This window comes from Mustela putorius, unplaced genomic scaffold (genome assembly GCF_011764305.1).
Source record: "Mustela putorius furo isolate JIRA1106 unplaced genomic scaffold, ASM1176430v1.1 tig00000585_pilon_pilon_pilon, whole genome shotgun sequence".
In the NCBI taxonomy this organism is placed as follows: Eukaryota; Metazoa; Chordata; class Mammalia; order Carnivora; family Mustelidae; genus Mustela; species Mustela putorius.
The window spans coordinates 1,554,860-1,581,341 of record NW_025421424.1 but is presented as its reverse complement, the minus strand read 5'-3'; the positions used below and the strand labels follow the sequence as shown (position 1 = coordinate 1,581,341).

Sequence of the window (26,482 nt, the reverse complement as noted above, 5' to 3'; positions counted from 1 at the left end):
TCTTTAAGTTTTCATTTCTTCCTTAGAAACTCAATATTTGTTTGTTCCCTTGATTGCTGAAAAAGTCCTTATTCAACCTAATATGGATCAAGTCCCATGTTCCTTCTTTTGATCTTTAGAAAAACCAAGGTTATTATGAAACCAAAGATAGAGCCTTCTAATTTTTCTCTAGGTTCCAAAACTAAGGTTATTTTTACCTCCCAAAGAGCACTAATCACAGTTGCCCCAACATCTTTCAGGGGAACGTGTAGAATTAGGATAAGCCTTATCTCATCCTTAGGTGGGGATCACTCAGGCCACAACCCTCCTTTTCCTCTGAGATCAGGTCACAGGCACGGTTCAAGTGTTTCCTTCCTCGTAGGCTACTCACCAGGAAAGCTTTCCAAGGGTAAATGAGCATTGGTGTGATGGCCAGTGCAAACCATGACTCCATCAAAGACGTTTACCTCCTTTTTCCCTTCAGATTCTGTGACTACTTCCCATTGGCCTGAAGTGGAGAAATCAGGCCGCTTCTTCACACTGCACACAGTGGTCTGAAAAGAAAAGTGATAGCTCAGGAGACTAACCACAGCCAATACAGTGGACATCTTCCTCAACATGACTCTCTTTGCAGAGTGTTACACAAAGGCCTGGTATCACATAAGAGAGCTCTTGCGGGATCTTTGATTTTCGTATTCCACACATAGGAACTTTTCTGTCTGGGGCTGTGGTCAGAGTGAGAAAACTCCCACAAGGCAGGGAGTTGGCAGGTTAATGTTGCACTCTCCTCTGCTTCTAGAACAGTGCAAATCACTCATTCTCTTAGACCATGCCCTCAGATGTCCTGCAACACTTGAATAGAACTTGGGTTTCCCCTGTGCTTCTAAAGGACTCCATGCACTAAATGCCTATTCCTCCCCTGGCCCCCAGACATCCTGGGACCCTCTGATATCTTCTTATCCCAAGTCCTGTTCTCACTCTAGGCTTAAACTTGTGACTGAGTCATAGGACTCTCTTTCTTAGAGTATAAAAACATCTCAGTGACTCATATTTTATATAAATGAATCTCTCTTTGGCTCCCATAAATGCCCATGTTACAAGTAATTATTAAGAAAGAGACTGCAAGGGGTACTTGGGTGGCTCAGTGGGTTATGCCTCAGTTCATGATCTCAGGGTCCTGGGATCGAGCCCCGGTATCCCACTCTCTGCTCAGCAGGGAGCCTGCTTCCCCTACTCTGCCTGACTCTCTGCCTGCTTGTGATCTCTGTCAAAAAAAAAAAAAAATCTTAAAAAAAAAAAAGAGGCTGCAGATGGGATAGCCAGTGGTATAATTTTTGGTTTAAAAAATGGGTTATTCTCATAAGTGACTCTTAATCTCACAAAACAAACTGAGGGTTGCTGGGGGGAGGGGGTTGGGAGAAGGGGGGTGGGGTTATGGACATTGGGGAGGGTATGTGCTATGGTGAGTGCTGTGAAGTGTGTAAACCTGGCGATCCACAGACCTGTACCCCTGGGGATAAAAATATATTATATGTTTATAAAAAAAATTTTTTTAAAGGGTTATTCTGGGGACACCTGGGTGGCTCAGTTGGTTAAGCAGCTGCCTTCGGCTCGGGTCATGATCCCAGCGTCCTGGGATCGAGTCCCACATGGGGCTCCTTGCTCGGCAGGGAGCCTGCTTCTCCCTCTGCCTCTGCCTGCCATTCTGTCTGCCTGTGCTCGCTCTCTCCCCCCCCTCTCTCTGATAAATAAATTGAAAGACCCGCGGATCCCCTTACCCAAGAATCCAACACTGCCACTGGATGCAATCAGCAAGAGGTTTATTGTTGCGCAGGTACCGGCGGGTGTTCGGCAGCTCCAGCTAACCGAGCACACCGACCGGAGTGAAGCGGGGTCTTTTATAGGAAGGTACAAACAAGTTTTGGGTGGGGTGCAACTGATTGGTGGACGATTTGAACTTTTGAAAAAGGCATACTTGGGTTTTGCTGATTGGCTCTGAGGACCCGCACGCGGGAAGAGAGCGGCGGGAAGGGGGAACAAGCTGATTGGTTATGAGGGCCTGCGCGCGAAGGGAGAGGCGGGAGAGGGGAACAAGAAGGGGGAAGGGAGGAACGCCATCATGGCTTCTACATTATTTCTATAAGCCAAGCAGTTACAGAAGGGCAAGAGAGCGATTAATCACGCAATTAATAACCTAATCTACACCTAAAAGCCAGCGGTTCACAGAAAAGCAAACAAGCGGTTAGTTATCCTATCTATCTTCTAGGGGAGGGGGCTTTCTGGGGGAGAGGTCTTTCAAAATAAAATCTTTAAAAAAAAAAAAAGGGTTATTCTGTCCAGCCTAGGGAAACATTAAGAATGTATTGGGTGTGGTACATAAACAATGAATCTTGGAACACTGAAAAAATTTTTAAAAAAAGAAAAAAAGAATGTATTCCTATGTGGTTCTAGTGTCTCTGACCATAATGTCTTGGTAGACTCCTAGAGATACTACCTAGAACTCAAGCCATCCTGCATTATTTAGAGTTCTTTTCTGTAAGGTTCTTGGTTTTACACAGGTTTGTGTCTCTGCATTGGTCATACTTTTATTCCTTCTTCCTTTGGCAGATTCCTATTTACCTTTGAATATTTAGCTTACATATCTCCTCTAAGAAAACTTCCCTGATGCCTATTGTCTCATGCCCTAATGGGTTAAGTACCGTTCCTCTTAGCTAACAATATATAAATCTCTATGGGATTTATTACCCTGTTACTCTTTACTTTTATTAGTTAAATTTACAGAAACTTTTTTTCTTCTTTTTTTTACCTTCTTAATGAGGCTATGAAATCATTGATTTTTTTTTTTTTTTTTTTTTTTGGTCTTTGTATCTCCACTGATTATTATGGTAACAAATTTGTTTAATGTGTTTAACAAATGAAGGGAAGTCACTGAGCTATAAATTACTTATTTTGGGAGCTGTCACTGGATATTACCATTTTATTATCATTGTTAAATTGTTAAATAAAAAAAGTCATGATTTAGCAGACTAATTAAAGGGTAGAAGGGAGGGGCGCCTGAGTGGCTCAGTGGGTTAAAGCCTCTGCCTTCAGCTCAGGTCCTGATCTCAGGGTCCTGGGATCAAGCCCTGCATCAGGCTCTCTGCTCAGAGGAGAACCTGCTTCTTCTCCCACCACCACTCCCACCAACCCCCCAGCCTGCCTCTCTGCCTATTTGTGATCTCTGTCTGTCAAATAAATACATAAAATCTTAAAAAAAAAAAGAAGAAGAAGGTAGAAGGTAGAAGGGAGGTGGGGGTGGGGAATTCGATGCTGGTGGTCAAGAGGTACAAAATTCCAGTTATAAGATAAATAAGTACTGGGGGTATAATAATGTATAATATGATGACTATAGATAATACTGCCATATGGTATCTTTGAAAGTTGGGGTTTTTTTAAAGATTTTATTTATTTATTTGATATACAGAGAGAGAAATCACAAGTAGACAGAGAGAGGGGGGAAGCTGGCTCCCCACCAAGCAGAGAGCCCGATGCGGGACACGACCTTAGGACCCCAAGACCATGACCTGAGCTGAAGGCAGAGGCTTAACCCACTGAGCCACCCAGGCGCCCTATTTGAAAGTTGTTAAGAGAGTAGATCCTAGTAGTTCTCGTCACAAGGGGTAAAAAAGGTAGAAGATTTAGGCTTTTTTCCAGCTGTCAGAAATATGTATTCTTCTATGGCCATGGTTAAGATGATAGAAAAATCGGGTGCCTGGATGGCTCAGTCAGTTAAGCATCTGTCTTTGGCTCAGGTTGTGAGACCAGGGTCCTAGGGTTGAGTCCTAATTGTGGTCCTTCTCCATGGGGAGATTGCTTCTCCCTCTCTCTCTATTTCTCATGAACAAATGAAATAAAATCTTTGGGAAAAAAATGATAGAAAAATCATGGAAGACCTAACAGGAAAGAACCATTGAAGTGATCTAATATAATCATCATCTTTTACAAACAACAAAACAAGAGACATCAAAGTTGAGGAACTTACTTTCTGAAGTTACAAATTGATTAGGGGTAGAGCAAAAACTAGAACTCAAGTTTTTGTTCCCCATTTCAGTGTTCTTCCTTCTACACCACAGTTAACTTCTTGGTTTCCTTAGTAATTTCCCAATAACTGCTTCATTAGGTTGTTTGTGATCACATAAAAATAATGCATTGGTGTCATGTGAGGAGCAGTGGGTATTGTATGCAACTGATAAATTGCTGAACACTACATCTGAGACTAAGGATATGTTGGCTAATTGAAATAAAATTTTTTAAAAAATGCATTGGCAAGTACATCAGAAAGTATAAAGGAGTTAAGCAGTAGCAGATAAGTTGTGGTGGACCCAGAGTTGTTTTGAGGTTTCCATACCTGTCAGTTCCCCTTTCTGACCAGGAAAACACTTCCCCTCATTTGTTTTATTGCAATCAAATAGTATGAAATGAAGGAATGAAAACATCCTGGCCAGTGGCTTCTAGGATCTGCAGCCAAAATATATAGAAAAAGGACCTTTCTATGGATGTATTTCAGGCACAGAGAAGACAAAAGAACAGAGTCTTTGTCTGGATAGGATAGATATATGAGCATATTAAAGCATTCTTTACACATAAGCACTGATTAATGAAGCCACATTATTTATTTACTTGACAAACAACTTCAAACACAAAGACATCCACAAAATTCCCTACCTTAAATCGAATATACTTCAGAAGATCAAATTCTTTGGCATACATCCTGAAATACTCGAGGACTTGGGAGTTGTGCATGAAGTTAGGATAATGATCTGGGATGGGATAGTCACTGAAGCACATCATCTCCTTAGATGTGTTGATGATCACTGATTTGTAAATACTGGCCCTTCCTTCTTCGGGATTTTCCTGCATTAAATAAGAAACATTCATAGCAACTTGAGAATTAACTTCATGACTTTTTAAAAAAGATTTTATTTATTCATTTGACAGACAGAGATCACAAGTAGGCAGAGAGGCAGGCAGAGAGAGTGGGGGTGGGGGGTAAAGCAGGCTCCTGCTGACATGGGCTCGATTCCCAGGACCCTGGGATCACGACCTGAGGACCCTGGGATCACGAGCTGAGCCGAAGGCAGAGGCTTTAACCCACTGAGCCACCCAGGTGCCCCACTTCATGATTTTTTAACAGTCAGTAAATATTTGAAAAAGTTTTCTGAAAGAAATGCCAATTAAAAGACACACACAGGTGGCTCAGTGGGTTAAAGCCTCTGCCTTCAGCTCAGGTCATGATCCCAGGGTCCTGGGATTGAGCCCCACATCGGGCTCTCTGCTCCGCAGGGAGCCTGCTTCCTCCTCTCTCTCTCTCTCTGCCTGCCTCTCTGTCTACTGGTGATCTCTGTCTGTCAAATAAATAAATAAAATCTTAAAAAAAAAAAAAAAAAAGACACACACACCCCTCCACATCTCCCAGTATTTGTGTCCTTATGAGTAGTCTCTTCCCTTTGAATCTGAGTTGCCTTTGTGACTTGCTTTTGACCAAAAGTATCCAGTTGGGGAATGATACTGAATAGCTTCCAAGACAGTTCTAACTAGTCTTGCAGCTTCTTCCCTCTGTGTCTTAGAAAGCTCGATCTGGTAGAAGTCAGCAGATATGTAAAAAGTCCAGCTACCTTAAGTCACCAATCTGTGAGTAAGCCCAAGTCAGACATGTGAAGAGAATTTCTGGGATACAGAGATGTGTAGCCGGCCCCCAGAAATTTCATTTATGCCAGCTAAAGTTCTAAACATGTGAACAAAGAGACCATAGCAGATACACAGTCTCAGCTGTCACCTAATTGCAATGACATGAGACTCCAAGTGAGAACTGTTTACTTGAATAATAGTCTTAAAAATTTTTATATATTTCAAAGCCTAGGTGAGTTTCAAGGGTTGTTGTACACTGGCAAGACTGTTCTCCAGGAAACACTACTAACTTCTATTCTGTCCAGCATATGTTCCGTATTACCTCATTTTTACTCATTTAAAAGACTATTACTTGGTGTTAGCACAAACAGAAACTTAAGAAATGGGAACTTATGCTGGAGAGAGTGAAGTTAGTACAGTGTTTTCTGGAGAGCAATATGACAAGTATATGAAAATCCTTGAATCTTACTTAGCTTTTTAAGAAATATTCAGCATAGTAGACAAAGTTATGTTAAATGATGTTAATGACTGCATCACTTACAGAAAAGAAATAAGCTAAGTGCCTGTAATATAGTGACATATATCTCTCATATGCATTTGGTCTTTGTATATATTTTGCATATATATGTGGACCTGCCTACAGTTCCTGACTTATAGCTCCCCAAACCCTTGGAATTTCCTAAGTGTTAAGAATGATAAATATATCTTTTGTTGTGTTAATGAGGTAACTTTCGGAAAGCACTTAAGGATAGGGGCTGATTGTCAAGGATAGGAGCCTGGGTGGCTCAAGTCAGTTAAGAATTCCACTCCTGATTTTGGCTCTGGGTTGTGAGATTGAGCCCCGCATTGGACTCCCTGCTGAGTGGGTAGTCTGAGATTCTTTCTCTCCCTCTCCTTCTGCCTCCCCCACCAACCACGAACGCTCTCTCTCTCTTAAGAAAAAAAAAGGGGGGGGCGCCTGGGTGGCTCAGTGGGTTAGGCCTCTGCCTTCTGCTCAGGTCATGATCTCAGGGTCCTTGGATCAAGTCCCACATTGGGCTCTCTCTGTTCAGCAGCGGGCCCTTCCCCCGCTCTGTCTACTTGTGATCTCTCTCTCTCTGTGTCTAATAAATAAATAAAATATTTAAAAAAAAAAAGTTAAAAAGGAGCCAACCAAGTGATTACAGGGCTGGAAATTTCAGTCCCACCTCACGTCCCACCACTGGCCTTTGGGGAGGGGAGAGGGGCTAGAAGTTGAATAAATTGTTGATGATCATGATTTAATGATGTCATCAACCGTGCCTACAATGAAGCTTCCATAAAAACCCAAAATCATGGGGTTTAGGGAAATTCCAGTTTGGTGAAGCTGAGGAGATGCAGGGAGAATAGAGTACTCAGAAAAACACAAAAGCTCTATGTCCTGTCCTCATAACTTGTCCTATGCACTTCTTCCATTTGGCTGTTTTGAGTTTTATCCTTTCATAGTAAACTGGTAACCTAGTGAGTAATGGGTTTCCTGAGTTCTGTGAGCCACTATAGCAAATTAATCAAAACCAAGGAGGGAGTCATGAGAACCTCTGATTTATAGCCAGTTGGTCAGAAGTATAAGTAAAAACCTGGATTTGTGACTGGTATCTGAAGTGGGGTACAAGTGAGTGGCCCTTTCACAACTTTAAAAGTACTTATTACTACATCTTCATTTGGAAAATTCCTATCATTCAAGAGTCTCATCAAATGGTACTTCTTTGAAGAAGACTTTCCTGTTTTCCCCACAGAGTTAGATGTCCCATTCACCTCTAAGCTCTCAAAGGCAACTTAAACTTAACACTGTATTATTCTGCATATATATCTATGACTGTGACGTACCTGAGAATAGGATGTATATCAAGACAGTGCCTGATATATAGTAGATGTTCAATAAGTGCTTTGAAATGAATTAATGACTAAATTATGGAACATGAATTTGGAGAAACTAAAATTTTCAAATCTAGGTTGGTAGGAACATTGAAAATGGCCTATAATATAACTTTTAGTAAAAAAAAAATTTGTAGTAAAAAAATTAATATTACAAAATTAGATTCACATTCTGACCACCAAATATATAAAATTATGTCTGCATGGGGCAATTATATATTACCTATATTTATCCATGTTTATATAATTATGCATGGTATAACATCTCCCCTGTCAGATGGTTTTCTCTGAGTATATTTTATTTATTTTAAGTCAATAAAATGTGAAAATAGAAAAAACAAGTTGATTTATTAAGGAGGTAGTATTTTTTCTTTTGTTTTTGTTGAAATGTTTATACAACACCCATTCATGATTTAAAAAAAAAAGAAACTTCAGCAAACTTAGAGAAAAATGTCTTCAATTTGATTAAAAAATCTACAAAATACCCACAGCTAACATCATAATTTAATGTGAGAAAATGGACAATTCACCCCTTAAAATTGGGAACAAGGCAAAGATGTCCTCTCTCATCATTCCTAATCAACACTGTAATAGAATTCCTAGTTGATGTAATAAGACAAGAAAAAGAATAGTGGCTATATCAGACTGCATTTCCACCAACAATGCAAGGGAGTTCCCCTTTCTCCACATCCTCAACGATACCTGTTATTCCTTGTGTTGTTGATTTTGGCCATCACACCTGTTGTGTGTGAGCTGATACCTTATTGTAGTTTTGATCTGTATTTCCCTGATGATTAGTGATTTTGAGCATCTTTTCATGTGTCTTTTGGCCATGTGTAGGTCTTCTTTGGAAAAATATCTATTCGTGTCTTCAGCCCACTTTTTAATTGGATTATTTGTTTTTTGGGTGTTGAGTTTGATATGTTCTTTATAGGTTTGGGATACTAAACCTTATCAGAGATACCATTTGCAAATATCTTCTCCCATTTTATGGGCTGCCTTTTTAGTTTTGTTGACTGTTTCCTTTGCTGTGCAGAAGCTTTTTATTTTGATGAAGTCCCAGTAGTTTATTTTTACTTTTGTTTCCCTTACCTTAAGAAACATATCTAGAAAGAAATTGCTATGGCCTGTGTCAAAGAGGTTGCTGCCTATGTTCTTTTCTAGGATTTTTATGGTTTCATGTCTCACATTTAGGTCTTTCATCCATTTTGAATTTATTTTTATGTGTAAGGTAAGAAAGTGGTCCAGTTTCATTCTTTTACGTGTTGCTGTCTAATTTTCCCAACACCATTTTTTGAAGAGACTTTTTTACATTGGATATCCTTTCCTGCTTTGTCAAAGATTAATTGCCCATATAGTTGTGGGTCCCTTTCTGGGTTTTCTATTCTATGCTTTTGTTTTATGTGTCTATTTGTGTGCCAGTACCATACTATCGTGATCACTACAGCTTTGTAATATAACTTGGAGTGTGGAAATGTGATGCCTACTGTTTTGCTTTTCATTTTCAAGGTTGCTTTGGCTATTTGGGGAAAATAGTATGGAGGTTCCTCAAACAGTTAAAAATAGAACTTGGGAGAAATTGGAGGGGGAGACAAACCATGAGAGACTATGGACTCTGAGAAACAAACTGAGGATTTTGGAGGGAAGGGGATTGGGGGGTTGGGTGAGCCCGGTGGTAGGTATTAAGGAGGGCATGTATTGCATGGAGCACTGGGTGTGGTGCATAAACAATGAATTATGGATCACTGAAAAAAAAATTAAATTAAAAAAAAATAGTACTACCCAATGACCCAGCAATTGCACTACAAGGTATTTACCCAAAGAATACAAAAATACTAATGCAAAGTTTAGTACAAAGAGTAGAACCATGCTTTCTAGAGCAGGTCTGTTCGGTTCACAGAGCTAAATGCATCGCAGATCTTACCCCTGTGGCAAAGCTCATATATTTATATTCTTTTTGTTGTCACTAACACAGCAAAGTGTCTTGGGCCAGCAAAACCATCAAGGGACACCTGGGTGGCTCAATCAGTTAAGCATCTGCCTTCAGCTTAGGTTGTGATCGCAGGGTCCTCGGATTGAGTCCTGCCTCAGGCTCCCTGCTCTGTGGGAAGCCTGCTTCTCCCTCTGACTCTCTTTCCCTCTCTCGGTCCCTTGTGAATAAATAAATAAAATCTTTTATTTTATTTTATTTATTTGACAGAGAGAGATCACAAGTAGGCAGAGAGGCTAGCAGAGAGAGAGGAGGAAGCAGGCTCCTTGCCGAGCAGAGAGCCCGATGCGGGACTCGATCCCAAGACCCGGATATCATGACCTGAGCTAAAGGCAGAGGCCCAAGCCACTGAGCCACCCGGGTGCCCCAATAAGTAAAATCTTAAAAAAAAAAAAAAAAAATCAAGCTCTTCCAAACACCTTATTGGATCCCAGGTAGGGTTTACCACTGTGTCAACCCATTGCTTTTTTTTTTTTTTTTTAAATTTTTTAAAATACTTCATTTATTTATTTGACAGAGAGACAGAGAGAGAGAGAGAGCACTGGAAAGAGAGAGCACACAAGCAGGGCGAGTGGAGGGAGAGGAAAAAGCAGGCTTCCCACTGAGCAGAGAGCCAGATGCGGAGCTGATCCCCTGACCCTAGGACTCGGGACCAATGACCTGAGCTGAAGGCAGCCACTTAAAGACTGAGCCACCCAGGCACACCAACCCACTGCTTTTTCTAAAAGAGAGTGGAAACAGAGCAATGTTGGGTCAGTGAGTGGAAAAAGAAGCTGCTGCACCAGGGTTTTTAATTTTCCTACCATCAATTAATACATTTACCTCTACAAATATACCTTGATTGTATTTCCTGCCTCAGCACATGACTCACGTATGAACAGGAAGTTCATACAAGCAACGAGAACAGAAGTACTGTTGCTCTTCTGTTCTTTTGACAGATTCAGAATTCCATGCAACAGAGGCTCTCTTAGGACTGTTCTCAAACTTGTCTGCACATTGGAATAATCTGGGAAACTCTAAAAAAACACTAATCCCTGGTCCCTACTCCCAAAGACCCTGTTTTAATTACTCCTTGTCTAATATGGAGACAAGGTTGAGATCTGCTGGGAAGAGGTGGTGTGCGGCCCCAGAAAGCCCAGGGCACAAGAGTTTATCCCATCAACACATTCTTAGCTAAACTGCAAAATGCTTGAGGACAGTGACAGGAGTTTATCTATTTCCACATCATCTAACAAAGTCCGAAGTCCAATATAGTTACTGATTCTTTTTTTTTTTTTCCCAAAGATACCATGTCATCGTCATTTAACACCTGGGAAGCTAGGGCTAAAAACTATAGGGCAAAGGTCTCCACACCAGCTGCACATTAGAAATAAGTAGTGGAGAGTTTTATTGGCATCATAGGCCAATAAAACCACAACTTCTCGATGGTCTGACATCATTATTTGTTAAAGTCTCCCAGGTGATTCTTTAAAGTACAGCCAGTGCTGAGAACCACTGCTTTCTACCTTCTAAGTGTTTATGCATTCATTCATTTGTCTATTCATTCATTCATTTGGAGGGGAGAGAGTTGATAAATTTAAGAATTTTTAAAAGCCTATTCGTCTAAAGGTATTTATTACTCAATTTATATTTTATTTTGTTTTAATTTTATATTATATTGCATCTACTTGTTATCTTTTTTATATTACTGATTTATATTATGTATACTCTTTTTTTTTAAGATTTTATTTTTAAGTAATCTCTACACCCGACGTGGGGCTCAAACTTAAAACCCTGAGATCAAGAGTCACATGCTCACTGGTAATTTATATGCACATTAAAGTTTGAGAAGCACTGCTTTGGTATGTTTTAAGGATTTTAAAAATTCAGATGGACTAAAGAATCTTAAAAAAACATTTCCAGCATTAACTGTTTATTAAATCCTCAGCATTCATAAGGAATTTATCATTTTAAAGCTATTTCATTCATAAAGTAATATTAAAGAATGAAAAATCAAAATGATATGTTTCACATTAGCACCTAGTTTCCACCATCAGTCTGATCTATTGTTAAGAGAAGACTAAGAATTGACTGAAATTCATGTCTTGAAAACTTATAATTATTACTAGAAAGTATTCAGCAATAATAAGAAGGAGGCAAGTGGAGAGTAAATCATATACTCCTGCTTGGCAGGTGGAACAGAAAAAGAGGAAGGAAGATAGGAAAATGCAAGTGATGGTATCTGAGAAAAGAATTATGGATGTATACTGAGTCTCTAGGACCTGTCACAAGAAAAGGAAAAGGGCAGCCCTGAGTCCTGTCTTATTGGACACCTGGCAGCAATGGAGGACGTCCAAAGTGCTTGGAACGATGCTATGTATGAAACCCCCAGTGAATTACAGAAGAATTAGGGAAGTGGGGAAGAGCAGGACTCCAAATAACAAACCAACCAGGGGGTGGTAGAGAAGTAGGTCTCAGAGGAAATTCTTGAGGAAAACAGCATCGACATGTAAAACATATTTAATCCACAATTAATGGATGTTTATAATACCTCAGGATCCACAATTGTGTAACTGTGGAATGTACATGAGAATGAAGGTCTCTTGTTTCCACAAGTGTTTTAAGCAGCTCCTCAAGACATTATGCTTTTCAAGGATTTATTTATAAAAACATATATATTTGGCACCTACCATGTGCCAGACATCACACTTGGCTCTGGAAATATAATGGTGTGGGTGTGCACATGTGTATGTATGTATATATATGTGTGTAAAATATATTACATATGGTATATAATATAATGGACACAGATGTAGTTAAGAAAATATAATGGACAAGATGTAGTTAAGAGTTAAGACAAAATACAACTTCTTTAGTTTCAAGGAAGCAGTTCATATGGTGTTGAAATTTTGCCAAGTGGATACTCAGAAAAAAAATCTCGGGTTAAGTTTTTAACAGAGAACAAGTTTAAACCACTTTGCAGGTAAAAGCCAGAAACCTGATAAGCAGGTAGAATGGGGACCTGAACTTATTTCACTGCCTGATTAGTTATTGACAAGCCTTTCTAGAATGCTTACCAAAGATACCAGGAGCATGACCCCACTCCAGGCCTACTGAATAGTAAAAACAATGGCATGTAGCACTATTGTACACCTGGCATAGTTATTAGTGATTGACATTATTATCCATTCACTTAATCCCCATAATACTCTATGCAATGGGTGCTACTATTAGCTCCTTCTCAAAGGTAAGAAAACAGGTACACTGAGGCCTAAGGTCACACTTCTAGGAGGACAGACCTAGGATTTGAACCCAGGCTATGCACTTAACTTTTATACTATTTTGTGGCGGGATTTCAAAAGCATAATTTTCTATTAATTACAAACACTAGTGAACAGCCTTTTCAATTCATGCCTAACACTGAGGCATGCGTGTTCTGCCAGGGGATATTTAGTCTAGGTCTAAGGACTATTGCCAAATAGAGTTTGTTGGGGCACCTGGGTGGTTCAGTGGGTTAAGCCTCAGCCTTCAGCTCAGGTCATGATCTCAGGGTCACAGGATGGAGCCCCACATGGGACTCTCTGCTCATCACGGAGCCTGCTTCCCCCCCCTCTCTCCGCCTGCCTCTTTGCCTACTTGTGATCTCTCTCTCTCTCTCTCTGTCAAATAAATTAATTAATTAAATATTTTTTTAAAAAAGTTTGTTCCCCAAGACAGAGCCATGATGCAAAAGGACTACAGTGCTGTTCAACTAAATAATGTTATGAAGTCATTTATGTATGTATGTATGTAGAGAAGAGTGGAAGGGGCAGGGGGAGAGGGAGAGAGAATCTCAAGCAGACTCCATGCTCATAGTGGAGCCCAAGTGGGGCCCAATCCCTTAACGTGAGAACACGACCTGAGCTGAAATCGAGAGTCAGACGCTCAACTGATTGAACCATCCGGGTACCCTTCTATGAAGCCATTTTTAAGTGGCTGATCAACATATTTGTATGAAATATGAAACACATCTGGACACCTTATTTCCATTCACTGGTTTAGAAAGTAAGTTTAAAAGCAAACCCAATGAAAGCCTGCCACTTTGAAGATCAGTAAAGGAAGCTGATACTCTTCGGCATATAATTAGCTTAATTATCTTTTAAGTAGATGATAACTAAACTTAGTAACAAGTTGCAGGGATGGATGTACATATTAATAACTCAATTTTAAAACTGAGTAAAATGGAAGGGCAAGAAATACCAGTTGCAGTGCCCTCTGCCCTCTTCTGAAGACAGGCCTTTGAACTAAATTTGATTTTTTAAGTGAAAGAAAAGTTCAGAGTAAAGAAGGCAGCCAGAATATATATTCTACTTGAGGACTAGGATTACTAGAGAATTATTTAAATTGAACTGGAATTCAGAGAAAGGAAAGAAAGAAAGGAAGGGAGAGGGGGAGAGAGGTATATAGAGAGAGAGAAAGAAAGGAGGGAGGGAGGAAAGAGAAAAAAAGGAAAGAAAAAAGACTATAAGGTCAGAGAGGACTGGAAAGGGGATCCCTGGAAGGAGCTGTAAGCAAGTATTCTAGATCACTTACAACCACTCTTAATTTCCTACTTTATATTTTCTAATGTTTGTTGTCTTGTTACACTCCACCCCCGCCCCAATATTATTTACCCTCTTTCAGATAGCAGCAAAAGTCATTAAATGAAAATGATCTCCATACCATTTTCATTTTCATAGACAAAAACCTGATACCTATGTCCTATTTTGCTGCTAGCCTGCAGGGGTGGGGTGGGAAAGAACCTGAATAGCACTTGAGGGATGGCTGCTGAGAAGAGGGCAGCAAGTTGAATTCTAGCAAGTTTAATTACTTAATCATAAAGCCCATCATATTTCGCAATACAACATGAAATATCTTATTATTGGAGGAGGCCATCAAGAGGCCATGACCACCAGTTGACTGGCAAGCTGGACTCAGGCATTTGGAGCTTCTTACCCTTTCCTCTGGACTTGGGCAAATCTCCACTGGTGAATTCTGCCTCTGGGTAATCAAACCAGTGCTAAGGGGAAACATCAACTGGGAACCAGTTAGCCTGTCATCCCTGTAGAGTGGTAACTGTCAATATAAATTGCCTGGGGGGCATAACAGGAAATAGGATAAGCAACCCGCACTACACTGAGTGGCCAGTAAAAGAGTCACATCACTCATGGTGGATGACAGCACATTACCAAGAACTGAATAAGGTCACCTCTCCCCATCCATGCAGCTGTGCCCAACATTGCCACCATCTTAGATAACTTGGTCAGAGTCCTAGGAACGTACCATGCTGTGCTGGACTTAGCAAATGCCTTTTGTCTGTACACCTCTGACCATTGAGTCACAAGACCAGTTTGCATTTACATGGGAGAGGCAACAATGGGTCCTTTGACTGATTCCCCAAGGTGCCCTTCATAGCCCCACCATATGTCATGGGATGGTAGCCTGAGACCTGTCCTGTTTTCCTCCCCCACATCACTAAAATGGATCCATTACATCGATGATATAATGTTAACATGGGCGGGGGGGGGGGGAGCGCCTGTGTGGCTCCATCGTTAAGCATCTGCCTTGGGCTTAGGTCATCATCCCAGGGTCCTGGGATCAAGCCCCACATAGGGCTCCCTGCTCAACAGGAAAACTGCTTCTCCCTCTTCCACTTCCCCTGCTTGTATTCCCTCTCTCACAGTCTCTCTCTCTCTCTCTCTCTCTCTCTGTGTCAAATAAATAATCTTTTAAAAAAAGAATAATGTTGGGCACCTGGGTGGCTCAGTGGGTTAAGCCGCTGCCTTCAGCTCAGGTCATGATCTCAGGGTCCTGGGATCGAGTCCCACATCAGGCTCTCTGCTCGGCAGGGAGCCTGCTTCCTCCTCTTTCTCTCTGCCTGCCTCTCTGCCTACTTGTGATCTCTCTCTGTCAAATAAATAAATAAAATCTTTTAAAAAAAAAGAAAGAATAATGTTAACATGGGAAGATTTGCCTCTGCTGGAGGCCTGGAGGCTTTGCTGGAGCATATGTGAGAAAGAGGATGGGCAGTGAACCCACAAAAAATTCAGGCTCAAGGCTCTGCCATAAAGTTTTTGGGAGCTGTCTGGTCAGATGAGACTTGTGTTTTCCCAGAAGCTGTGATCAATAAGGCGCAAGCCTTCCCAGCCCCTAATATTGTGAACAAGATGCCTTTGTAAAGATTGGGGACTTTGGAGGACTTTTATTGCCCACCTGGCACAGTGCCCCCATTCCTTATATCACCTGGTAAAGAAAGGGCACTTGTGGGACTGGGAAAGAGAGAGCAAACTGCCTTTGAAAAAGCCAAAATACTTGTAAAGCAGGTTATAGTTCTGGGCATCTCCCAAGCAGGACTACCATTTGAATTAGATGTGTCTGTGATTCTGGAATATATGGGCTAGGCACTAGCAAAAGTAAGAGAAGGAGAGAGTACTCCCAGGATTTTGGTCTCAGCTCTGGAAGAGAGCAAAAACCTATCTACTCCCATAGAGCAATAGCTCCTATCAGTGTTAAAGGACCCCTCCAGGTTAAGCCTGTCCCTATGGAAGAGTGCATTGTGGCAGAACTTCCCTGCCTATCAAGGGTTGGGATGAGAATACATTCCATTGACTCCAGTCTGCCATGGCTCAGCCTGCCACTGTGATTCAGTGACATGCCTATTTGCAGCAGAGGAGCACCCTGTCCACCAGCCTACTAGAAATGCAGGTGCCACTAGGACCTGTGGAGGAGGGAGATCCTCCAGATGCCCCTTCCCCTATACCTGTTGTGTCCCTATAGCCCGTAGGGAGGGAGTGGGGAAATTCTAGCTGTGGTCCCGTATCAAAGGTCATGATGTGCAAGACCAGCCAAAAGTCATGACAGTGTATGGAGGGCCCAGCTCTCCTAGAATCCCCAAGCAGCAGTGTTGGTAGAAAGGAAAAATGGAATATTAATGTAGCAGATGAAATTACTAACAGGTAAACCATTTTTGCCAAGTAGTCTAAAGTACTGTCCCAGACTTTAACACATTTGTGTGATCAACCAGTAACTCCTATTACCGCATATGCCAGACTGGGGATCCCTGCTAAGGAGGCACTGTAAAGGTGTGGAAGTTGCAAAACCCAGCCATTGCCCCAACTCTCACCAACATCAGCATGCTGGGCTGCTGAGAACACAAAACCCTGAGAAAGACATGATCAGTCAGCTAATATATCACCTTTACTAAATCACATAAAAACGTAAGTGAATACCATGAGTGATCCAACCCCAGCTAGGGATCAATGGTTGCGAGCCCGGGGTTCTTGGTGGAAAAACATTGCTTTGGGAATCATTACCTTAATCTGTGTTTTCTTTTGCTTGTGCCTACATTGTTGCTGTGGTATCTGCCTCCCATACAGACAGACACCAAATGGGCCACCTCCATGATAGCGAACCCCCTTGCTGACTGCTCAGGAGACACTGTAGAAGGGGTGGGGTATGACATTGCAAAAGCTGGTCAGGAGAGGTGGCATGTTAGGAGGAGGCCATCAATAGGATGTGACCACATGTTGACCCAGGAGCGAGACCCTTAGAGACGTCTTGGAATGTACATTCTGCTTGCCTTACTAGTGATGCAGTGTTGAGACCATATGCATGGTAATGACTGAATCCAGCCAGAGCCTCTATATGAACTTTTAGCACATGGCAGGTGTGGAGATGTACTTGTCTTGCTGCTGCCCAGGACAAGCCTCATATGTAAGCTCCCTTGCTTATTTAAACCAGTCACAGGCCAACCTGGAGGGGCCTGCCTCTTTCTTGGGTCTCTCTCTGCCTTCCATGAAGGGGACCAGTTTCGGATTACATCTGGGATGCTCCTGAGGTTGCAAACTAACACTCCTGCTGGGTGCCAGGAGACTTACCTGGAACCTCCAGAGCCCTCCAATGTCATCAGTCCTTTCAAAGCAGACTGGCTCCAAGCCTTCTTCCACGCAGCATTTGATAGAGGAGAGTCCACTCACACCTCCCCCAATCACAGCAATTCTTTTCTTGGTCATGGTCTCCAGATATCTTTATCAGGCTAAATCAATGTAACCTGTCCAAAAACAAAAAGAAAAAAAAAATGACAAAACACAGAAAGCACACATAAGCTAACACATTTCAGGGAGGAAAGATCTTGGCCTTGGCATCCTCTAAATAAATGCTGCGATAGCAGGTGCTTTAGGAGAAGCCGGATTCTGCGGTCCCCCTGGGCATAGGAAATTGCTAGGATGGGATATGGGAACCCGGCCTCCGCAAGACCCGAAACCGAGAGCCAAGTCGTGGTAGCCTATCTCACTGCCTTTCCAGCAGCACCTGGCGGATCCTTCAGCTGCCATCCAGAGGCTGCTCCGCACTTCTTCTGGCTGTGGTGGAAGAAGTATAAAGCAACACAGTGCAAACAGCAACAGCCAATGGGGAGGAGCTATTCCTCTCCACCTCCTTTCAGCCCAAGCCCCGCTGCTCAGCGGCACCCTCTCCCTCCTCCCGGCGAGAATAGTACTTTGGCAAAACCTGCTTTGGGCAAGGGAAAAAAAAAAAAAAAATCCTCCAACCTCTGTTTTTGGATTGAGGTGCCCGGAGGCTCAACTACCGTCTCTAGAGTCGGAGCAGACCCGCGTTTCCCTCCCCCACCCCCACCCCCATCCACTTTTAACTTCCTGGTGTCCGCCTTAAAGTGACAAACTCCTCCTGGTGAAGGGACACTAGCAACTACCTCAAAGCAAGTCTTGCTCTAAAAGCTTCGGCGGAAAACACTTACCTTTCAGGATGTATTAAGACAGTTCCCCGCGCCCTCATCCTGCTCCCCACCCCACTCCCACCTCACCGGTGGTTCTCTGGTTCCAGTTAGCTCCTAGAAATTGACTTGAAATACCCCTGTACTAAACTGGCCGCTGGGGTTCAGTGAGAAAAGGATTACGTTTCCTACTTGGAGGAGTTTATAGTTTAGCAGAGAGGACCAAACACAAACATTTCAATAAAGTAGAAGGACTTTTTTTTATTATTTCTTTTCAGCGTAACAGTATTCATTGTTTTTGCACCACACCCAGTGCTCCATGCAATCCGTGCCCTCTCTCATACCCACCACCTGGTTCCCTAACCCCCCCTTCAAAACCCTCAGATTGTTTTTCACAGTCCATAGTCTCTCATGGTTCACCTCCCCTTCCAATTTCCCCCAACTCTCTTCTCCTCTCCATCTCCCCTTGTCCTCCATGCTATTTGTTATGCTCCACAAATAAGTGAAACCGTATGATAATTGACTCTCTCTGCTGGACTTATTTCACTCAGCATAACCTCCTCCAGTCCCGTCCATGTTGCTACAAAAGTTGGGTATTCACCCTTTCTGATGGAGGCATAATACTCCATAGTGAAGGACTTTTAAGTGTCTCCCCCCCCCCCCTCCGGCGGCGCCGGGGCGGCTCAGCTGATTCCGCTGAGTGGGGAGATTCAGCCCCGCCTAGGACTGTGTTCAGGGAGTTGGCTTCTCTCCCTCTTCCTCTGCTCCTCGGGGCTTGCTGTCTCCCTCTTTTCTCTCTGTCACATAAATCTCTTTTTAAAGTGCTTCCTCTCACACAGGTACCTAAGTAATTAAAAACACAAAATACCCACTTTTAAAATAGAACTTAGTTATAAAATCCTGCAGACGAGACCAGTGTAGTTGGATATCACACACTGAGTCAGAATCAGGGCCCATCCAACCCACCAGTCTGTTTTGACACGAGTGAGGGGTTTGTGGAGAACTAAGCAGTGGCTTTGTTTGCCTTCTACTTACTTCCTTAGTCAACTTGGCTCAAGATGGTTTGATGTCAGTAATGTAAATCCTCAGTTTGGACTTGCTGGCCTCACCTTAAAGTATCCTTCATGGGCCAATAAAGATCATTTCTAAAGGGTTCACCTTGTACCTTCAGAAAATCTGATGGGAATGAACCCATGTATTCTCTCAGCAACCCCAAGAGGCAATTACTGTCATCACCCCCATTTTCCCAGTAAGTGGAAAGGCAAGGTGCAAACAAGGCAGTTTAACTTATAAATGAGTTATTCATAAATTGGATAATTTTGAATGCACTAGAGATAACTAGATACAGAAAAACAGGTGAGTACTTTTATAAATTGAATACTAATCTCTCCCTTACTGAATCAATTTCACGATCTCAGAACAATGCAAGAATTACTTCTAAAGCAATATTTTATAGACTTTTTAAAAGTCATGATCTGAGCTGAAGGCGGTAACTTAGCTGACTGAGCCACCCAGGTGCCCCTGTTTCATGTTGTTTCTAAATTACTTACTTGTAAAATGTTTGTTTAAAATGTTTTAAAACTTGATTCATATTTTCTCATCAAGTCTAACTGCTAATTTGCAAGCGAGCCAAATTCTTCATTAGGCTGTAACAATTCTTCACTATATATATATAACAATATATGCAAACTAATATACAGGTTCGACACAATTATTCACTCATGCTATAGGGAAAGAGCAGTAACACAAATGACAGATACAGTAGATAACAGTGAGTAATTCCAACAGCTTTTGGAAGGAGTGCGTGGGTGCTCGCTTTGGCAGCACATGTACTGGAAGGAGTGCGTGGGTGTGTTTGTGTGTGCATGTGCATACACATGTAATTGTACAGAGGAATTTCTGCAAAGGTCTAACCCAGGAGGAGCTTTTGAACAGTATAGCCTTGCCTCTACTCAGATCTTCTCCCATGTCCTATTCCTTTCTGTGAAGTCTGCATTTTACATTTTATATTCATTCAATAAATATTGCCCTTTGGAGGCCACTTCTTTTCAGACGGCAGCTCTGAAAGATAGAACGAGCTTAGCTTAGATCTTATTTGAAGAACTGCCAAAGAAAGCTGCCCAATAAGCACAGGACTGAGAGGTAACTTTTCACTTTCCTAATTGTGTCTTTTTGTGAGAAGTTTTAAATTTTGATGAAATCAATTTAACAGTTTTTATTTTCTGATTAGTACTTTTTGCTCCTGTTTAAGAAATTTTTGCACATCCCAAGCTCATACAGCCTCCTGCGTTTCCAGCTAGAAGATTTACAATTTTAGATTTTAAATTTAGATCTATTATCCATTTTAAATTAATACGAATGGTATAAAGGGTCAAGGTGAATTTTTTTTTCCTATCTGGATATTATGTTGTTCCACCAGCATTTATTCTAAGACCTTTCTTTCCCCTTGAATTGCGTTGGTGTCTTTGCCATTGATCATATATGGGTGAACCTATATCTGGACTCTCTTCTGTTTAACTGATCTATTTGTTTATCCTTACACCTATACCATATTGTATTAATTACTTTAACTTGAAATTTGAAAACTAGTTATATATATGTATGTGTGTGTGTGTGTGTGTGTGTATATATATATATATACCATCTTTGTGCTTTTTTTAAAGATGATTTTGACTATTCTGGTTTTTTCAATTCCATTACATTTTAAAATTAGCTTTCTATCAAAAAAGCCTCCTGGGCTTTGATTAGGATTACATTGAACGTATAGACCAACTTGGGGAAAACAGACATCCTAACAATTGAATCTTCTAATATGTAAAATAGACTATTTTTTCCTTTTCATAGGTCTTCTTTGATTTCTCTCTGTGTTGTTTCATATTTTCAGTATGGAATCTTGCATATTTTATTTAGTCCTGTGTATTTTATTTTTAAAGTCCTACTGTAAATGGCGTTTTTACATTTTCCTCTTTCAATTATTTTTTGCAAGTATGAGGAAATACAGCTAATATTTGTGTATTGACTTTGTATCACATGGCTTTGCTAAATTCACTTAATAATTCCAGTAGTTTGTAGATTCCTTGGATAGTCTATGCATACAATCATGTCCATTTATGAATAACATGTTACTGTTTTCTTTCCAATTTTTTATTTTTTATTTTTTTTCTCTCTTCATTGCTCTGGGTAGGGCCTCTAATATAGTGTTGAAAAGAAGTGGTGATAATAGACATCCTTGTCTTGTTATGGAGAAATATTCACTATTTTATCATTAAATGTGATGTGATTTATATGTTTTAGGTAAATAATCTTACCAAATTGGGGAAGCTTTCCTCTATTCTTAGTTAGCTAAGAATTTTTATTATGAATAGGGTTGAATTTTATAAAATACTTTTTCTGTGTCTATTAAGATGATCCTATTGTTAAAATTATATTGATTGATTTTTTAATTTTAATTTTATTTTTTTAAAAAACTTTATTTAAAAGAGAGAATGAGCGGGGGGATGGGGCAGAGGGAGAAGGAGAAGCAGACTCCCTTCCCAGCAGGGATCCCAATGTGGGACTTGATCCCAGAATCCTGGGATCATGACCCTATCCAAAGGCAGACACTTAACCAGCTGAGCCACCCAGGTACCCCTCGAATGATTTTTTAAATGTTAAGCAAACTATCTGTTTCTAGAATAAACTCACATAACCACGATGTGGATAGTTCTTTTCTTTTCTTTTTTAATATTTTTGAAGCCTGATGCAGGGCTCAATCCCAGGATCCTGAGATCATGACCTAAGCTGAAGGCAGATGCTTAACCAACTGGGCCATCCAGGTGTCCCTGTATAGTTTTTATATGAGATTGTATTTGATTTGTTAAAATTTCACTTGGAATTTTTTTCATCTGTATTTTCAAGGAATATCGCTCTAATTTTTTTTCTTGTAATGTCTTTGATAGGCTTTGGTGTCAAGGTTATGCTGTCTGTCTGAAAGATTTTGTGTAGAATTGTTGATCTTTTTGCTTAAAAGTTTGGCAGCATTTACCAGTGTAACCATCTGGATTGGGTGTTTTGATTGTTGGAATGTTTTAAATTATGGGCTTGATTTCATTAAAAGATAGAGGATTATTCAAATTTTCTCTCTTCTTGTGCCCTTTTCTGTAAGTTGTGCTTTTCTAAAAAGTTGCCCATTTCATCTAGATTGTCAGATGTATTGGCATAAAGTTATTCATAACATCCTCTTTTTTTTTTTTTTTTTTTTAAGAGAGAGAGAGAGATTGATCTGTGTGCATGGGAGGGAAAGGTAGGGAGGGGAAGGGGGAAAGAGAGAGAATCTTAAGAAGAATCCATGCCCAGCACAGGGGAGACACACAGAGCTTACACAGGGCTTGATCTCATGACCCTGAGATCAAAACCTGAGCCAAATCAAGAGTTGGACCCTTAACCAACTGAGCCACTCAGTTGCCCCCTTCCATTATTCTTTTAAAGTGTGTAGCATCTAGATTGATGTTGCCTCTCTCATTCCTAATATTAGTTATTTGTTTTTCTCATTCTTCTTTTTCCTTGATCAATTATGTCAATTTTATTAATCTTTTTAAAAAACTGTCTTTTGGCTCCATTGACATCTCCTGTTTTATATCTCTTTTCTATTTCATTAATTTCTGATTTTGTGTTTATTATTCCTTCTTTCTACATTTGCTCTTTTTTTAGCTTGTAGAAATATTTACTTAAGTCCTCAAATCTCCATTGAGAACTACTATAGCTGCATCACAGAAATTTTCAAATGTGGTGTTTTCATTAGTGTTCCTTTCAAAATATTTTCAAACTTCTATTGTAATTTCATTTTTGATGAATGGATTATTTAGAAGTTACTTAATTTTCAAATTTGGGATTTTTTAGATGTTTTGTTATTGATTTCTAGTTTAATTTTGTCAGAGAATATAATTTTAATCCTTAGAAACTGATTACTAGTTTTATTGCTTAGCATATGGGATATTGTGTTCAGTGTTTCATATACATTTGAAAAGACTGTGTAACCTGTAGTTAAGTATAGTGTCCTGCAAGTGTCCATAAGGTTATGTTGCTTAATATTGTTGCTCAAATGTTCTATATCATTACAAATGTTTTGTCTGTTTGTTCTGTTAATTATTGAGGAGGTATGTTAAAATCTCCACATATAATTCTAAAGTTGTCTTTCCCATACAGTTCTGTCAATTTTTGCTTCATAAATTTTGAAGTTATATTATTAGGTACATACCCATTTAGGATTATGTCTTCTTCCTATGGAATTTGTCTTTTTTTAAAATTTAATTTAATTTTTTTCAGTGCTCCAAGAGTCATTGTTTATGCACCACACCCAGTGCTGCATGTAATACGTGCCCTCCTTCATACCCACCTCCAGGCTTACCCATCTCTCCCCCACCCCTACCCCGCCGTCCCCTTCCCCTCTAAACCCTCAGTTTGTTTCTCAGAGTCCACAGTCTCTCATGATTCATCTCCCCCTCTGATTTCCCCAATTCAGTTTTTTTTTCCTTCTCCCACTATCCTCCATGCTATTCCTTATGCTCCACAAGTAAGTGAAACTTTCTCCGCTTGACTTATTTTGCTCAGTATAATCTCCTCCAGTCCTGTCCATGTTGATACAAAAGTTGGGTATTCATCCTTTCTGCTGGCTGCTGGAATTGATCTTCTAATTATTATAAATTTCCTTCTTTTTTCTTTTACTTCTTCCTTAAAATTTACTTTGACAGTTATTAATATAACCACATCAATTTTCACATGGTTCCTGTTTCAAGGAATATATTTTCTCATTATTTTATTTCTAATTACTTATATTTAAATCAAAAACTTCTATTTAAAGTGTGTTTTTTGGGGTGCCTGGGTGGCTCAGTGGGTTAAAGCCTCTGCCTTCCGCTCAGGTCATGATCCCAGAGTCCTGGGATCAGGCCCCACAGTGGACTCTGCTCAGCGGGGAGCCTGCTTCCTCCTCTTTCTCTGCCTGCCTCTCTGCCTACTTGTGATCTCTGTCAAATAAATAAGTAAAATCTTTTTAAAAAAATAAATAAAGTGTGTTTTTTATAGGCAGGATATTGTTGGGTCTTTCTTTTTTTTTTCATAGTCTGACGAACTTTTTCTTTTTTCTTTTTTTGATTTATTTATTTTATTTTAAGTAAGCTCTCCACCCAATGTGGGGCTTAAACCCATGAGCCCAAGATCAAGAGCTGCATGCTCTACCAACTAAGTAAGTCAGGTTCCCCAACAATCTTTTTCTTTTAAAGATTGATTAGGCCTTTTAAATTTATTGTGATTACTGATATGGTTACTGAAAATTGATTTTTTTAAAAATTTTACACCTCTTCTTTGTTTGTTCCTCCTTTCCTGCTTTCCTTCAGTTTAATCAAGTTATGTTTTAATTCTTCATTTTTCCTTTTATTATCTTTTTTATCCTTTTATTATCTTTTTAGATCCATTTCTTTTTTTTTTTTTTAAGATTTTATTTATTTATTTATTTAACAGACAGAAATCACAAGTAGGCAGAGAGGCAGGCAGAGAGAGAGAGGTGGAAGCAGGCTTCCTGCTGAGCAGAGAGCCCGATGCGGGTCTCCATCCCAGGACCCTGGGATCATGTCCTGAGCCAAAGGCAGAGGCTTTAACCCACTGAGCCACCCAGGTACCCCTTTAGATCCATTTCTTATATTTTTAATGCTTATTCTAATGATTATAATATGCATCCTTACTTTATTACTATATTGAATTATTATTTAACCCTCCACAATGTAAGTCTTACAACAGAATACGTAATTTTATTTCCCCTGAATTTTGTATTATTGTTATATGTTTTACTTCAACATTTTTTTTAAAGATTTTATTTTATTTATTTATTAATTTTTTGACAGACAGAGATCACAAGTAGGCAGAGAGGCAGCCAGAGAGAGAGGAAGGGAAGCAGGCTCCCTGCTGAACAGAGAGCCCGAGGTGGGGCTCAATCCCAGGACTCTGGGATCATGACCTGAGCCAAAGGCAGAGGCTTTAACCCACTGAACCACCCAGGCACCCCTTACTTCAAATCTTATGAATCCCTTAATACATTGACAGTATTGTTGCTTTACACGGCAAATAGTCTTTTAAAAAGAGTTTGAAATGAAAATTTTAAAAATACCATTTATATCATGTCAAAATATCAAATTAATGGCAGTAATCTGAACAAAAGATGTACAGGATCTCGAGGCATAAAGTGGGGAAAGATACTGGAAAAAATGCAGGAACCCTAAATTAATGGAGTGAGATACCATGTATATGAGTCATAAGAGTAAATATTGTAAAATGTCCATTTACTGCAATTTGGTCTTCAAATTCCATGCAATGCCAATCAAAATCTCAAGGTGTAGGAGAGTGTATGTGTGTGTGCGCACATGTGTGTGAGGCTAATTTTAAAATCTTAGCTGTGACACCCGAAAAAGAACAAGGCTTACCAAAAAAGATGTGCAGATGGCAAAGAAGCCTTTTCACAGATTGAAATAACTTATTATATATTAAATATTATATATTTATATATTAGAGCAATCTCAGCAAGCACATTTAAATCTTCAGTTCATGCACTAGATCACCTCACAACCACTTGCATTCCAGTGGCCAAAGCAAGTTAATACAGAGTTAGCCTGTTGGAAGGCACTGACGTCATATGGATAGAAGCATAAATGTATAATCATTTTATAGGATATGAATAGTCACTTATTGGGAGAAAGTGAACATTTGAGAACAGTAATACATTCTATCAAAGCTGTCTGTCCATAACCCCACCACTGGGTATATAGCCCACATTGTATATATGTATATGTATGCGTGGGTCTGTTTACTTTTAGAACCCGAATCTGTGGGCCACACTTATGAGGAAAATACTCTGGAACATTTTTTGGTGGATTCCCCAAGCGAATGAGGTTATGGTGGAACCTCAACGATGAGGGACAATTCCTAATTTCTTGAGTCTCTATCGTGAGATGTAGAAAACTTGGGTGATCACCAAGTTCATTCCCAGCTTAAGTTTTCTGGTCCTTCACAATGCCCTGGATATTAAAATTTGTGTTTAGTTCCTTATAGAAAATGATTTCATTTAATTTTCACAACATCATTATAGAGTAGCTGTTATTACATTCATTATAAATTATCATGTATCCTAGGCCTTCCAGGAGCACTCTCTGATTGTTAAAGCTCTGATTATGAAGATTAATTTTATTTGCCAATTTTGA

The 26,482-nt window shown here is 40.1% G+C and overlaps 2 protein-coding genes across 4 annotated transcripts in view; one reads left to right on the top strand and one right to left on the bottom strand.

Annotated features, from left to right (window-relative positions):
- The window catches only part of FMO5 (flavin containing dimethylaniline monoxygenase 5), a 31,358-nt gene extending 13,179 nt beyond the window's left edge, over nt 1-18,179 (bottom strand). Inside the window, exons 1-4 of one of the 3 annotated variants that reach the window (XM_004779605.3) lie at nt 18,076-18,179; nt 17,404-17,576; nt 4,684-4,872; nt 371-533 (exon numbers count right to left, since the gene is read on the bottom strand). In XM_004779605.3, the coding sequence (XP_004779662.1) occupies nt 371-533; nt 4,684-4,872; nt 17,404-17,538 (487 nt within the window). In that variant the 5' untranslated portion in view covers nt 17,539-17,576; nt 18,076-18,179. Of the gene's footprint in view, nt 1-370; nt 534-4,683; nt 4,873-17,403; nt 17,577-17,836; nt 17,969-18,075 lie in introns of those variants that run through there. The other 2 variants (XM_004779604.3, XM_013049504.2) reach the window with 2 other exon arrangements.
- The window catches only part of CHD1L (chromodomain helicase DNA binding protein 1 like), a 140,399-nt gene that overhangs the window by 38,091 nt on the left and 75,826 nt on the right, over nt 1-26,482 (top strand). The gene's annotated exons all lie outside the window — the stretch shown is intronic.